At 38.9% G+C, this 16,329-nt stretch overlaps 1 protein-coding gene across 4 annotated transcripts in view; it reads left to right on the top strand.

Annotated features, from left to right (window-relative positions):
- The window catches only part of CCSER1 (coiled-coil serine rich protein 1), a 580,273-nt gene that overhangs the window by 318,712 nt on the left and 245,232 nt on the right, over window positions 1-16,329 (top strand). For all 4 annotated transcript variants that reach the window (XM_070758007.1, XM_070758006.1, XM_070758008.1 and 1 more), the window contains exon 9: window positions 9,291-9,368. In XM_070758007.1, coding sequence (XP_070614108.1) covers window positions 9,291-9,368 — 78 coding nt within the window. The remainder of the gene's footprint in view (window positions 1-9,290; window positions 9,369-16,329) is intronic.

Raw genomic sequence — 16,329 nt, 5'->3', positions numbered from 1 at the left:
ATTATTTATTTATTTATTATTTATTTATTACTTAGATTTGTATGCCGCCCCTCTCCGAAGGCTCGGGGCGGCTCACAACACGTGGAAACAAATCATAAATAATTTGACAATTTAAAATATTTAAAGATTTAAGAAGGACCCCATATACTAACAGACATACACACAAGCATACCATATATAAATTAAACATGCCCAGGGGAAGATGTTTCAGTTCCCCCATGCCTGACGGCAAAGGTGGGTTTTAAGGAGTTTACGGAAGGCAGGAAGAGTAGGGGCAGTTCTAATTTCCGGGGGGAGTTGGTTCCAGAGGGCCGGTGCCGCCACAGAGAAGGCTCTTCCCCTGGGGCCCGCCAACCGACATTGTTTAGTTGACGGGACCCGGAGAAGGCCCACTCTGTGGGACCTAATCCCACATTATTATTCAGAACATTCGCATTTTAGCCATCACATGATCGTCAAGCCACTCCACCTGGTCATATAGCCTGCAAGCCACACCCACAAAATAAGCCACGCCCACAGTGTGGTAGTAAAAGTTTTTGTAGCCCTTCACTCTGTAAGGGATTTCCTGCTTGGGCTGCGGGTTGGACTAGATGACCTGCAAGGTCCCTTCCAACTCTGTTAATCTGTATCTGAATGAATTCTGTAGTCTCTTTGATATTGGACGATAAAACTTTAGGAGGTTTTTGTAAAAGATTTAAGCAACAAGTTAAATCCTTAAAAAAACCAAATCAAAATATGAAACAGAGCGAAAGGTCCTTGGAATGATTGCTGCTCCCTTGGGGACACCCAACATCTGCCAGTGTTTTTAAAAAAGATGAAAATGTAAACAAAAACCATGCATATGTTTGAAAATTATTCGTTTTGACCTTGCCACCTTCCTACTTGCAGAAATGCTCCAATTAAGGAGAATATGTAGGGGGGAAAAATCTCAAAGGGTCCATCAGTTCAGCTCCAAACAGATTAACGGAGGATCCCTTTAAACCAAGTTTCCCCCCGGCCCCTCTCATTTGTATTAGGCATAACTAAAACATAGAATCATAGGGCTGGAAGGGACCTCAAAGGTCTTCTAGTCTAACCCCCTGCTTAAGGCAGGAGACCTTTGGCCATCCTGATCAAATGGTTGTTTAGTATATTTTTGACAACGTCTAGGTCAGGGGTCTTCAGTCATAATAATAATAATAATAATAATAATAATAATAATAATAATAATAATAATAATAATAATAATAATAAATTAGATTTGTATGCTGCCCCTCTCCGAAGACTTTGTAAACATACAAAGAGTCATTTAGACCCTTTTCCCACAGAAAAAAACCCACCTACCGGGAGCCACAAAACCTGGATGGGCGTGGCCAGCTCAATGCCACTCCCACCTAGTCATATGACCTGGGCCGTTTCTGTTTTATGTATGGTTTATATGAGATGTACGATTGCTTTTTATATTAAGGGTTTTTTAATTGTTTTAATCAATTGGATTTGTACTGTTTTATGGTTGTGAGACGCTCCAAGGCTTTCGGAGAGGGGCGGCATACAAATCTAATAAATAAATAAAATAAATACATAAATAAACCTCCTAGCTATGCCTACCCAGCCCCAAAATCATTCTCTCTATGCCTCGGTCTCCACTCTCCCCACTCTCCTTTTCTTCACCCCCTTTTATCAGTTATGGGCAGCTCCCCCCACAAGTGGGGGGGACACAGCATCTGGGTAGCTACCGTCAGTGGGTCACGTGTGCAACTGACTGATTTCCGGCAAAAATTCCTGGTTTTTTGCTTCGGCGCATGTGCAGAAGCAAAAATATTGGTGAAGATAGCGGAAATCTCGTAAGATTTGGCCTGCTGCGCATGCGCAGAAGTGAAATCTCACAAGGGGCATGTGCACGCATGAGTCAGGAGCATGTGCTCTCACACCGGTTGCCAAGGACCATCCGGGTAGCAAAGTGACCTATAAAGCCCTACATGGCACCGGACCAGACCACCTCTGGGACTGCCTTCTGCCGCACGAATCCCAGCATCCCGTCGACAAAGCAATGCCGCCTGGCTGTCCCCAGGGGAAGAGCCTTCTCTGTGGCGGCCCCAGCCCTCTGGAATCAACTCCCCCCGGAGATCAGGACTTCCCCCACCCTCCTTGCCTTTCGTAAGCTCATGAAAATCCACCTATGTCGCCAGGCATGGGGAAATTAATACACAAAGTGATTTGTCACTATTTTGTTATGGATTTCCTCCATCCCAACTGCATTATTAAAGCATCCTTGTTTTCCATAACATCTTAGCAGTGCCATAGGCTGATAGCTTCCAGGCCATTCTGCATTGAGGCAGTAATTGAGCTGGGGAGGCTCAGCAGGTAGAGTGCTGTACTGCAGGCCACTGAAGCTGACTGTAGATCTGTAGGTCAGCGATTCAGATCTCATCACCGGCTCAAGGTTGACTCAGCCTTCCATCCTTCCAAGGTGGGTCAAATGAGGACCCGGCTTGTGGGGGCAATAGGCTGGCTCTGTTAAAAAATGCTATGGCTAACATGTTGTAGCCACCCTGAGTCTAAGGAGAAAGGCGGCATAAAAATCAAATGGATGGATGATAAATAGATAGATAGATAGATAGATAGATAGGTAGGTAGGTAGGTAGGTAGGTAGGTAGATAGGTAGATAGGTAGATAGGTAGATAGGTAGATAGGTAGATAGGTAGATAGGTAGATAGGTAGATAGATAGTTGCAAAAAGGGCCCAAACCAAGTACTTCTACATGCTTATACTTTTCAGAAGTCTGATACTGTTGTGTACAATCCTTGTTTTATTGATTGCATGTAACATTCTAATTTCCTGAGATGGTGGATTTGGGGTTTTCATGAGCTGTACACTATAATCATCACAATTAGGACAAATCAGGACTTGGACTATCTTGCCTTGCGTGTAATGAGTCTCTCTCATATGTTAGGTTTCCCCTTTTAAGTTGCATTACTGAAATATATGAACTTTTGCACAATGTTCTGATTTTTCGAGTTTCACCTGTAGTTTTGGAGGCCTTGGTTACTTTGCATCTTCAAGAAGATCGTAACCCCGGGGGAATCCTCGCAGGGACAATCCTGGAGGTAAATTCAGCAAGTGCTTATTCAGACACACTTTCCCACCCCTGGAGAATTCATTATTATTGTACAACCAAACCCGCTTCTGAAGGATGTGCCATTTAATAGCTTTCATCTTAATTCCAAATTGTACAGTTGTGTTCTAACTCACGCCTATTAAACCTTGCCAAAATAATCCATTTCTTCTCCAGAGAGGAGAAAATAATGGACTGGAATAATGGGTGGATGGTGGACATTGGTTCACAGCATTCATTTACTGCTACGGTTTTTATAGAAAGCCTTTATTAAAAGATTTGCCACCACTTTTATTATTTATTTATTTATTTATTTAATTTATTTATTTATTTATTAGATTTGTATGCCGCCCCTCTCCAAAGACTCGGGGCGGCTCACAACAGCAATAAAAACAATATAACAGTGAAACAAATCTAATATTAAAAACATATAAAACCCTATCATTACTTAAAAACCAAACAGCAACATTCATACCAAACATAAAACAAAGTATAAAAAATAGCCTGGGGGAAAGGTGTCTCAACTCCCCCATGCCTGGCGGTATAAGTGAGTCTTAAGTAGTTTACGAAAGACAGGAAGGGTGGGGGCCGTTCTAATCTCCGGGGGGAGTTGGTTCCAGAGGGCCGGGGCCGCCACAGAGAAGGCTCTTCCCCTGGGTCCCGCCAAACGACATTGTTTAGTTGACGGGACCCGGAGAAGCCCAACTCTGTGGTACCTTATCGGTCGCTGGGATTCGTGCGGTAGCAGGCGGTTCCGGAGGTACTCTGGTCCAATGCCATGTAGGGCTTTAAAGGTCATGACCAACACTTTGAATTGTGACCGGAAACTGATCGGCAGCCAATGCAAGCCACGGAGTGTTGAAGAAACGTGGGCGAATCTTGGAAGCCTCACGATGGCTCTTGCGGCCGCATTCTGCACGATCTGAAGTTTCCGAACACTTTTCAAAGGTAGCCCCATGTAGAGAGCGTTGCAGTAATCGAACCTCGAGGTGATGAGGGCATGAGCGATTGTGAGCAATGACTCCCTGTCCAAATAGGGCAGCAACCGGTGCACCAGGCAAATGTGGGCAAATGCCCCCCTCGCCACAGCCGAAAGATGATATTTTGATTTGATTTGATTAGATTTACTGGACTTGTATGCTGCCCCTCTCCAGAGACTCGGGGCCGCTAACAACAATAATAAAACAGTATACAAAATAATCCAATAGTAAAAACGATTAAAAACCCATTAATATAAAAAGCCAACATACATACAGACATACCATGCATAAAATTGTAAAGGCCTAGGGGGAAAAAGTATCTCAATTCCCCCATGCCTGGTGGCAGAGGTGGGTTTTAAGTAGCTTACGAAAGGCAAGGAGGGTGGGGGCAATTCTAATCTCTGGGGGGAGTTGGTTCCAGAGGGCCGGGGCCGCCACAGAGAAGGCTCTTCCCCTGGGCCCTGCCAAGCGGCATTGTTTAGTTGACGGGACCTGGAGAAGACACACTCTGTGGGACCTAACTGGTCGCTGGGATTCGTGCAGCAGAAGGCGGTCCTGGAGATAGTCTGGTCCGGTGCCATGAAGGGCTTTATAGTTTAGTTTTTTACATGAAGCTATTGTTAATATGCTGCTGGGCAGTCTTAGGCGTGAAACCTGCTGCAAAAATGATTGTGCTAATCAAATATGCCTCACAGTAAGTTACTTGGACATGTCTCTGCAACTAATGGCCGAATTCTAAAATCTGTGATCTATAATTCTACTTAACTCCTAATTAGTGCTGTTGGTTTCAATTAAAATGGTTTCAAAATAATGGTGTGCTTCTCCCCCCCACCCCCCTGTGTTCTTTTGGGAATGAATGTGTCAGCTCTGCAGCTCTGATATATATTTATATCTTGTGGTTCTAACAATATTTGTAACCTCTATCATTAACAACGGCAAAAGCCTCAAGTATAATATTGTAATACATTAACTGCATTTAGATCAAGCAGACATCAAGTGGCTGTATAATTACATTCTGTAATCCAGCTCTAACAAAGAAGAACCAAACTTTAAGAATATGTATATTACAGGTAGTGATTTATCAGTTTTAACAGCATTTTGTCTAATCAGCTTCTTTCGATGAATATTTATCATGTGGCTAATAAATTTTATAGATAAATAAAAATGTATTTTCAATATAATAACATACTAATAACCATCCAAAGCAGGGCTGGGCAACTAATTTTCCCACGTGTTGTTTGTGTATTTTATTGTTATTGTTAAAAATCAATAAAAATATTTTTTTTAAAAACAGAATAGAGTTCATTATGGAACTGTAACTTTCGGGACTTCGAACATCTGTTTCATACGCAAAATTCATTAGAAATAGTCACATGTATGTGTTCTGTTGATTGTTTTATTATTCATCTTGGTGGATAAAGCTATCTTAGTGAGATTTAGCCCCAAAGAATAAATATACCTCTTCTCAAGCATGTGAGCATTAAAGCTGCTGGATCTATGGCATGTGTGTGTTTAAATGGAACTTTGTGGTAATTGCAAATTAATGTCAAATAATTAACCCAGGGATGAATAATGTTGGTCAAATTGCATTTCCTATAAGTAGCTCCAAATGATCATATAATATTAAGGATGCTTGAGGGATTCAGTCATAGCAAAGATAAACTGATTCATGGATCAGTAGTTAGCCAGTTTGATGTTCAAAATATTCATATCATTTTCTCACTTAGGAGAAGAAAGTTTGAAAGGAAATGTCTTTTGAAATATTATTTTCTCTGTGTATGGTTTTTCCGCCCCGGGTTTGCGGAGAGGGGCGGCATATAAATCCAATAAATATCTAATCTAATCTACTATCCTATCGCAATAAATGAGTTTGAATGTGTATAATTTTAGAAAAGCTGTGCGTGCGTGTGTGTACATTTACTTTATATAGTAGATAATCAGGGGTGGGCTACTGCCCAGACAGGGGAACGCAGTGGGGTAGCGAAAATGGAGCTCCAGAGCCCCAATTTGAACTGAAAGATGTTGAAACGAAATGCGTAAGCCACGCCCACAGCATGGTAGTAAAAAATTTGGTAGCCCATCACTGCATATCTGCTTTCTCTGGTGGTCCTTCAGGTTCATCCAAGTCTATTTCTCCCTCACTCTCACTCTATTTATTTATTTTATTTATTTATTTTGTCCAATACACAATAACACACAATGAGGGTTATAGAGGATATAGTAGAGAAGATATATGAAATATAGGAGAGACTATAGGACAGGGGATGGAAGGCACTCTAGTGCGCTCATGCACACCCCTTACTGACCTCTTAGGAATCTGGAGAGGTCAACCGTGGATAGTCTAAGGGTAAAATGTTGGGGGTTAGGGGATGATACTACAGAGTCCGGTAATGAGTTCCACGCTTTGACAATCCGATTACTAAAGTCATATTTTTTACAATCAAGTTTGGAGCGGTTAATATTAAGCTTGAATCTGTTGTGTGCTCTTGTGATGTTGTGGTTGAAGCTGAAGTAGTCGCCGACAGGCAGGACATTGCAACATATGATCTTGTGGGCAATACTTAGATCTTGTTTAAGGCATCTTAGTTCTAAACTTTCTAGACCCAGGATTGAAAGTCTAGTCTCGTAGGGTATTCTGTTTCGAGTGGAGGAGTGAAGGGCTCTTCTGCTGAAGTATCTCTGGACATTTTCGAGGGTGTTGATGTCTGAGATGCGATATGGGTTCCAAACAGATGAGCTGTATTCAAGGATGGATCTGGTGAAGGTTTTGTAAGCTCTGGTAAGTAGTGTGAGATTGCCAGCAGAAGCTACGTAGGATTAGGTTTACAACTCTTGAAGCCTTCTTGGCTATGTTGTTGCAGTGGGCTTTGGCACTTAAATCTTTTGTTATTAGTATCCCAAGGCCTTTAACCAAGTAGGGATCATTGGCCCAGTGTACCAAGATGGGCCTGGCTCATCCTCCTTAGAATCTATCATTACCAGAGTTGGGCATGGACAATCGGAACCAGTAGACTCCTACCCTGCTTGTGTGTGATCTCAAGTTCTCTCCCTATCTGGAGAGGGCTATGAAGAGCAGTCTACTCGCCAGCTGTCCATTCTGCCCCATTTGTTGGCTATCCTCTCAGCCATTTCTTTCCTGGAAGTCCATTTAGAATGTATTGTGATGATCATTCAAATGTATAATTAAATCTGTAGTAGAATGCACATTTTATGGAGTAAATCATAAATTAGTAAATTAACATAGAGACAATGCAAGAGATTTATAAATGGGCATATGCAAATAACTAAAAACAAAATAACTCACATATCTCTCAGTAATGTGTCAGTAAAACTTAGGTGCTTAATGAATTTTATAATTAAGTTTAAGAGAAAAACATTTAAAGCTGAAATACAGTAGAGGAAAGTATGTTGTTTTTAATATCTTTTCTCCCGATTTTTAATTTGTCTTTCATAAGCTCTGCACTACCTCCAACAGCATCTTGAATCTCCAAAGACCTATGCAAGGGTCCTCTTTGTAAATTTTAGTTCAGCATTTATTATTTATTTATTTATTTATTTATTTATTGATTGATTGATTGATTGATTGGATTTGTATGCCACTCCTCTCCGCAGACTCGGGGCGGCTAACAACAGTAATAAAACAGCATATAATAATAATCCAATACTAAAAACAGTTAAAAACCCATTATTATAAAAACCAAACATACATACAGATATACCATGCATAAAATTGTAAAGGCCTAGGGGGAAAGCGTATCTCAATTCCCCCATGCCTGGCGGCAGAGGTGGGTTTTAAGCAGTTTACGAAAGGCAAGGAGGATGGAGGCAATTCTAATCTCTGGGGGGAGTTGGTTCCAAAGGGCTGGGGTCGCCACAGAGAAGGCTCTTCCCCTGGGTCCCGCCAAGCAACATATTGTTTAGTTGACAGGACCCGGAGAAGACCCACTCTGTGGGACCTATCAAGAATAATCAAACATTATTCTAACTAAACTAAATCAGCTAGCAGTGCCTGAACACCTTGTAAGTGTATCACAAGCTTCCTAAAAGACAGGAAGCAGCAGGTGAAACTAGGCAAAATCACATCAGATACCTGTACAATTAGCACACACACACACACACACACACACACACACACACACACACACAAGGTTGTGTGCTCCCACAATTTCTCTTCTCTCTCTATACCAACGACTGCATCTCAAACATCTGTTAAACTACTGAAGTTTGCAGATGATACAACAGTGATTGGTCTCATTCGAGACAACGATGAAACCACATACAGACGGTAGGTTGAACAACTGCCTTGTGGTGTGATCGGAACAATCTGGAACTGAACACACTCGAAACCGTGAATTGGTGGTAGATTTTAGGAGAGAAGCTCAAACTGCCCAAGGAGCTGTTGATGCAGTTCTATGGAGGAATTATTGAGCCTGTCATCTGCACCTCTATCACTGTCTGGTTTGGTTCTGCAATTTAACAAGGCAGACACAGATTTAAGAAGATAATCAGAACAGCAGAAAAAAAAAAACAATTGCTGCCAACCTGCCTTTCATTGAGGACATATACTGCATGAGTCAAAATAATAATAATAATAATATTAATAATAATAATAATAATATTAATATTGTATTAAGACTTCTATAATAAGGAGCAATGATAGCTCCTATATATGTTAAATGTTGTTTGTTTTGTTTGTCTTATATTTTAAAAAATCAATAAAACTTATTTAAAAAAAGAATTCTAGTCTACTCTACTCTGCTCTAGTCTAGTCTAATTTGATCTAATCTAGTCTAGTCTAATCTATAATTTTTATTTAGTTTTGTTTTTGGTTTTCCCTTGGATAAACAAATGGAAGAAAAGGTCTACATATAGTTTGTTTTGTTTAAAAGTCTACAAAGAATATCATGTGGATTTTCACAAAGTATTTTTATCTTTTATGTTATTTTTTCAGAAAATGGTCCTTTATGACACTCCTATGGTGACTTTTTCGTAAAGTTGACCATGTATGATTTATGACCTTACCTAAAACTACTTTGCATTAGCAAAATAATATCACGAGAGTACATGATCTCTTGAAAAAATCCACTTCTTTCCTCGTAATAATTGCAGTGGGATATTTTCCGCTTGGGATAGAGGAGGGTTACTTTAAGAATGTTAAGAAAATCAATTCCGAATGACTGACCAGGAATATATATATATCTTATTTTTCTCCGCAGGAAAAAGCTCGGCATTTACAGAGTGTTCTTGTCTCGCAAGTAGATAAATCCACCCAGACTGAAGTTGTAGGCCAGGATGTAAGTAAATGCACTTTACAGGGATTTTTCTCATTTATCTCCTGAATTAATATTTAAATCTCTACCCGCCTCTTTGTTTCTTGCCACTTCTGTGCTTGTGCATTATTGTAAAAAGTGACCCATCTCATTCATCTTTTGCTCTTAAATGATTCCTAAATACCTTCTGCGACTGAAAAAAAACCACCCTCTGTCTGCTAGCACAGTGATGTTCAGCCTTTTTTGAGCGGCGGCACATTTTTTACATTTACGAAACCCTGGGGCACATTGAGCGGGGGGGGGGGGGGCGCTAAAAAAGTTTGGACAAAAAATTATCTCTCTCTCTCTTCCTCCCCTTCACTCTATTTCTTTCTCCCTCCCTCTTTCTCTCCCTTCCTTCCTCTTTCTCTCTCTCTCTCCATCCCTCTTTCTTTCTCTTCCTTCCTTCCTCTCTTTTTTGCTCTCTTTCTCTCTCCCTCCCTCCCTCCTTCTATGTCTTTCTCTCTCTCTCCTTCCCTCCCTCTCTTTCTCTCTCTCTCTTGCTTTCTTTCTCTCTCTTGCTCTCTCTCTCTTTCTCTCGCTCTTTCTCTTGTTTTCTCTCTCTCTTGCTTTCTTTCTCTCTTGCTTTCTCTCTCTCTTGCTTTCTTTCTCTCTTGCTTTCTCTCTCTCTTGCTTTCTTTCTCTCTTGCTTTCTTTCTCTCTTGCTTTCTCTCTCTCTTGCTTTCTTTCTCTCTTGCTTTCTCTCTTGCTTTCTTTCTCTCTTGCTTTCTCTCTCTCTTGCTTTCTCTGTCTCTTGCTTTCTTTCTCTCTTGCTTTCTCTCTCTCTTGCTTTCTTTCTCTCTTTCTCTCTCTCTTGCTTTCTCTCTCTCTTGCTTTCTTTCTCTCTTGCTTTCTCTCTCTCTCTCTTTCTTTCTCTCTTGCTTTCTCTCTTTCTTTCTTTCTCTCTTGCTTTCTCTCTCTCTTGCTTTCTCTCTCTCTTGCTTTCTCTCTCTCTTGCTTTCTTTCTCTCTTACTTTCTCTCTCTCTTGCTTTCTTTCTCTCTTTCTCTCTCTCTTGCTTTCTCTCTCTCTTGCTTTCTTTCTCTCTTGCTTTCTCTCTCTCTCTCTTTCTTTCTCTCTTGCTTTCTCTCTTTCTTTCTTTCTCTCTTGCTTTCTCTCTCTCTTGCTTTCTCTCTCTCTTGCTTTCTTTCTCTCTTACTTTCTCTCTCTCTTGCTTTCTTTCTCTCTTGCTTTCTCTCTCTCTTGCTTTCTTTCTCTCTGAGCTTCGCGGCACACCTGACCATGTCTCGCGGCACACTAGTGTGCCATGGCACACTGGTTGAAAAACACTGTGCTAGCGCACTATTACACTTCTGTAAGTATGTGTTTTATCAACAGTCTTCTTCCATTCTCTAAATTTCCTCTGAAGCGAATATGAGAAAATTTACCCGCATAATTTGAACCCTTTCTATATACATGTGCCTTCACTTGCTTGTCAATAACAGGATGAATCTATTATGCTTGTAATCATAAGAAGCGCAAATCATTTTCTTTTATCAATCTTGTTTTACAAAGGGAAGCCTTCAGAAATTTGTCAAGAGTTTTAGATTGATATTTTAATCATTAGGTCTCAGTGGGGAATATTGTTGGTAATTTAAACCAAAAAAAATAGTTGTTTTTCCCTGGTGAGGGTCTGAACTGTGGCTATTAAGAGAATGTTTGTGTTGATGGAACATTTTAAAGAGTTTTTGGTTCCTCCTTGCTTTTGAAACTGCCTTCAAAGAGTATTGGTAATCAAGGTTTGGAAAGAAAACCTAAAACAGAATTATTGTTTACTTTGAGCATCTTGTAGTTATCTTTTGCTTTTTGGTATCTTCAGTCTAAAGTAAATGTCTAACCTTTGATGTCAGCTCTCTCCTTTGATGTGGATTGCTGTCTTCTATTTACTTGTATGGGATTTCCTTGTTTATGTTTTGAGTGAACTGCATGGAATAACTGTGTGGATTGGTGGGATTTTTTGTTTATTTGTTTGTTTTTATGGGATTTTTTGGTGTATAATGTTCATTAAATTTAAGGGATCACCTTTTCATTAAAACACAAGAGGATTCTATCTTGGCATTCTGTCCACAATTAACACTAATGGGAAAACGTATCATCTAAACTTTTGCATTTATGAGTTTTTACCTCTGTATTCATTGGAAAGCTGAATCACGGATTTGATCGCTCCAGCTTGGATCATTTATTAGTAGCCATCAATAATAAAGGTCTATAAAATATATATAATTTCTCTATAATTTTTAGAAGATTATATGTACAGTATATACCTATTATACATACATTATATCTCTGCATTATATCTATATAAAAGTTCTAAAAATATGTCAAAAACTGAATACAGTACAGTAAGGCATCAGAAAGAACAATAAATTGTGACCTTATTGTCAAGAGAACCATCAATTTTACAGTAAAACACAATAACAATAATAAATCATCAAGCTGCAGTCCAACTGAAATAAATAAATAAATCAGAGCAAAACAAAGATTATTTCAGGAAGAATGTTATGGGTCTAATTGAAAAGGAGACTTATAGCAGGTGGCATTATTGAGATAGTAGTTGATTCTCACTCCCACCAGTTTGAGATAACTGTTTTGCATTTATTATCCATTTTAACATATTCTGTGGATTGGATGTGTTGCTTTGCTCATGTTTTCCTAAATATTCCATTAATTTAAATAAAATATCCAGTTGGGTAGGGATTTTTCAGCTGCATGTTAAGTCCTCCAATTAATCAAATCGATATAGAAGTTTCAAATCACCAAATTTAAATACAGTGTTCCCTTGATTTTCGTGGGTTCGAACTTCGCGAAAAGTCTATACCACGGGTTTTCAAAAATATTAATTAAAAAATACTTTGCGGTTCCTCCCCCCCTATACCACGGTTTTTCCCGCCCGATGACATCATATGTCATCGCCAAACTTTCGTCCGCCTTTAATAAATATTTTTTAAAATAAACTTTAATAAATAAATATGGTGAGTAATAATCTAAATGGTTGCTAAGGGAATGGGAAATTGTAATTTAGGGGCTTGAAGTGTTAAGGAAAGGTTTGTGATGCTGTTCATAGCCAAAAATAGTGTATTTACTTCCGCATCTCTACTTTGCGGAAATTCGACTTTCGCGGGTGGTCTCGGAACGCATTCCCCCGCGAAAATCGAGGGAGCACTTATTATTTAAATCATTATTACCATGACTTTTTCTGTTATGCAAAATTGGTACATTTCTTTTTCTTCCTTTTTTAAAATATTCCAGATGTACTTTAAGAGATGTTGTGGCTTAGAACTAGTTTTTATTCATTTGGAAAAGGTTGCCTGTTAAGCAGCTTATATCAGATAAGTTGGCCCACAGAATTTTATTGTTTAGTAGAAAACAATGGATGTTTAAAGTCATGATGTCTTGAAGATTTCGCTGACATATGCTTTAAAGTTTCATATACTAATATGAAACACTGGAGTTTTGTTATTTTCAGGAAGATTTAAACAGATTCTTCCCTTAAAGAATGAATTTGCAAGGTTGATTTGCTCAGGTTTTGTTCACCTCTCATTTTTGTTTCTTATCAGGTTTCGCCCCCCAATTATTATATTCCATTTCACTTCCTACAAGAAAGAGATGAGTTAAAGCAAACATTAGACCTCAGAGAAACAAAACCTCTAAATTAGCTAGCTGTGGATAACTTAGGATATGTACCGTATATTTAATGCTTAGAAACATTTTTTTTAAAAATTATATTTGTGTTCCAAGACTGAAAGACATATTGGAATGTTCACTACAATATACAATATTGTACGTAAAAAATTGATCGCTTTTCTAAAATCTGCAATAATTAGTTCTCTCCCAGCCAGACGCATTTGCATCCCAGGCTAATAATAATAATAATCTAGGCGAGAAGATCTGATAAAGAATGGTAGTAATTCAAATCAAGAAACTACCGGAATTTTAACATAATAAAACCGAGGGGGAAATGATGGGTTGGAGATGGAGAAAGGGCTTCAGGATTATCCAAGTTCTAATACCACCAAAAAATGATTTAAAAACAAATCTAATCAGTCAAATCTCCGTATTTATTCAGCAGCTATATATAAACGTGAAAAGCAAAGCTGATTTCTTCAACTAGAAGTGTCACTTTAATTTTCCTGTCCTTGCTTTATTTAATTTTATGTTTTCCAGAAATTGCTTCCATAGAGAGATCTAGGTTTTACTTCTTTTTGATCACTTGGTTTATTAAAACATGGAGAACGAGAGATCAACATTAATTTGGAAATTATAAGTATAATATTTTTTCTCTTATCCGTTGAAGAACAACCAAGTAGTTGCTCTCAATTGTTACTTGTGTTGTAGGGGGGTTTTTTTTGGGGGGGGGGGGGTTGGGGTTTAGATGGTTTAAGATACATTTTATTTATTTTTTATTTTTATTTATTGATTGATTTGTCAAACAATTATAGGGTGATAATTTGTACATATTAAGCATTAGATAAGTAATGATAAAAAGTAGACAATAGGACAGGGACGGTAGGCACAGTGGTGCGCTTATGCACGCCCCTTACAGACCTCTTAGAAAGGGGGAGAGGTCAACTGTAGATAGTGTGAGGTTAAAGGTTTTGGGGTTAGGAGTAGAAACCACAGAATCAGGTAGTGCATTCCAGGTGTTGGTGAAGTCGTATTTTTTGCAGTCAAGTTTGGAGCGGTTGACATTTAGTTTAAATCCATTTCGTGCTCGTGTGTTGTTGTGGTTGAAGGTGAAGTAGTCGTTAACAGGTAGGACATTTTAGTATATGATTTTATGAACTATAATTAAGTCGGAACGGAGACAACGGAGTTGTAAGTTGTCTAAACCAAGAATTTCAATTAAATGCATGTTCAGTTTGACTTTGTCAATTATGAACCACAAGAGTAAAATATGTGATGTAGACATGTTGGTGGGTGGGTGGGGGTTATAATAAATAGTAAATATTGCTATTATTGCTGGTATTCTTGAAAGCTTGGCAGGTGAATTTGGGTCACTCACTATCACATAAGCCCAATCTATCCCAGATAGGGGGTTTTTTTTGGGGGGGGGGGAATCAGGAGAAAAAAAGAGGGGGGGAAAACCCAGTGTGCACCTCTTTTTTTAGCTCCTGGAAGAAAAATGCAAGTAAATCTAATCAGGAAAAATCAGAACACACAAAAAGAATATTAGAACAATAAAATTAGAACAAGCTTCTGTGTCTCGGCCAAATCCTCTGACAATTAAAGGACAGCTCTTCAGTGTTTTGTGAATCCATATGTGCCTTCCCTGGGAACATCTGAAGGTTTTAAACCTATAAATGAAATTCTAAAAGCGTCGAAAGTGTCTTTTTTTGCAGCCGAGCTCTAATTAACACAAGCATTAGCGCAGTTGCCACTGCTGTGCTTTCTGTCTGCTAATTTTTACTAAGTATTCCAAAATAGCTGCTATTAGCAGGAGTCAACAACATGGCATCTGAAAAATGGCTCCTCTAATCCTACAGATGTACATTGACTTAAGATTTATAGTTTTAACCATAAGGAGGATAAACATGGTTGAATTTCTCTCTCTCTTTTTGCTTGTAAAATAATTCACCAGCATAAAACAGCTCTTCTATAAATATAGGACTTGCAGAAGGATTCATGGGCAGGAGCTGCCTACGATGGTTTCTCAAGATAGCCTGGTGGTCTCCTTTGCCTTAATATTCATAAAAGCCACAATATGTCTTCCAACTGATAGAGAACAACCCTGTCCCTTGGAGCCTTGGAATTGGAGTTCCTTAGCTTAAACACTATGTTGCCCCCTTCATTTATTTTGTCTGCAATTCCAGTCATCTTATCTGCAGGTAAACATGGCAGCAAGCTGGCAATATATTCTTGTAGGCTCTGCAGCATAAATCTCTTAAAGCTAATGAGCTGTTCAACATAATGTACAGTTCAGCTCATTTTTTCTTTTTTTCTTTCCTTGATGCCTGTAGCACATTTTCGCAGCAAGTTTTAAAGGCTAGATGAACTGATGCACAGTATTCCCTAGTGGTTGCCTAAAACGAACTGGAATATTTTGTCTTTCTCATCTGCTGGTCAAAGAACAAAATGTACTCTGACTCTCTTACTTTTTTCTCAGTGTGGCCATCTATTATTATTATTATTATTATTATTATTATTATTATTATTATTATTATTATTATTTTATTATTATTATCGTAATTATTTTTATTATTATTATTTTATTATTATTATCGTTATTATTATTATTATTATTATTATTATTATTATTATTATTATTAATTAGATTTGTATGCCGTCCCTCTCTGGAGACTCGGAGCGGCTCACAACAACAAAATGCAGTACAAATCCAATAGTTAAAAAACAGTTTAAAACCCATTAATATAAAAAACAGTCATACATCCCAAACAAACCATACATAAAACGGAACCGCCCAGGGGAATCAATTTCCCCATGCCTGACGGCAGAGGTGGGTTTTAAGGAGTTTGTGAATGGCGAGGAGGGTGGGGGAAGTCCTGATCTCCAGGGGGAGTTGATTCCAAAGGGTCGGGGCCACCACAGAGAAGGCTCTTCCCCTGGGGCCCGCCAGACGACATTGTTTCGTCGACGGGACCTGGAGAAGGCCAACTCTGTGGGACCTAATCGGTCGCTGGGATTCGTGCGGCAGGAGGCGGTCCTGCAGATATTCTGGTCTACATATTTATTTCTTCTGATTCTTAGATATGTTTGGCAATAAACATGAAAATATCCTTCTTTCCTTTCCTTTCCTTCCTTCCTTCCTTCATTCTTTCCTTCTTTCCTTCCTCCCTTTCTCCTCCCTTCCCCTCCTCCCTTCCTGTCTTGTACTTTTACAATGATACATTTATGCTGTACTATTTTCATTCATTATAATGCCATCATGCAACCTCATAGCAAGGCAGGCAGCTCTATCATTTACACAGTCAATTAGTAAATCTGAAGCA

The sequence above is a fragment of the Erythrolamprus reginae genome, chromosome 7, assembly GCF_031021105.1.
Source record: "Erythrolamprus reginae isolate rEryReg1 chromosome 7, rEryReg1.hap1, whole genome shotgun sequence".
Taxonomy (NCBI): domain Eukaryota; kingdom Metazoa; phylum Chordata; class Lepidosauria; order Squamata; family Dipsadidae; genus Erythrolamprus; species Erythrolamprus reginae.
The sequence above is the reverse complement of the archived record's forward strand: the minus strand, read 5'-3'. Positions and strand labels throughout refer to the sequence as shown.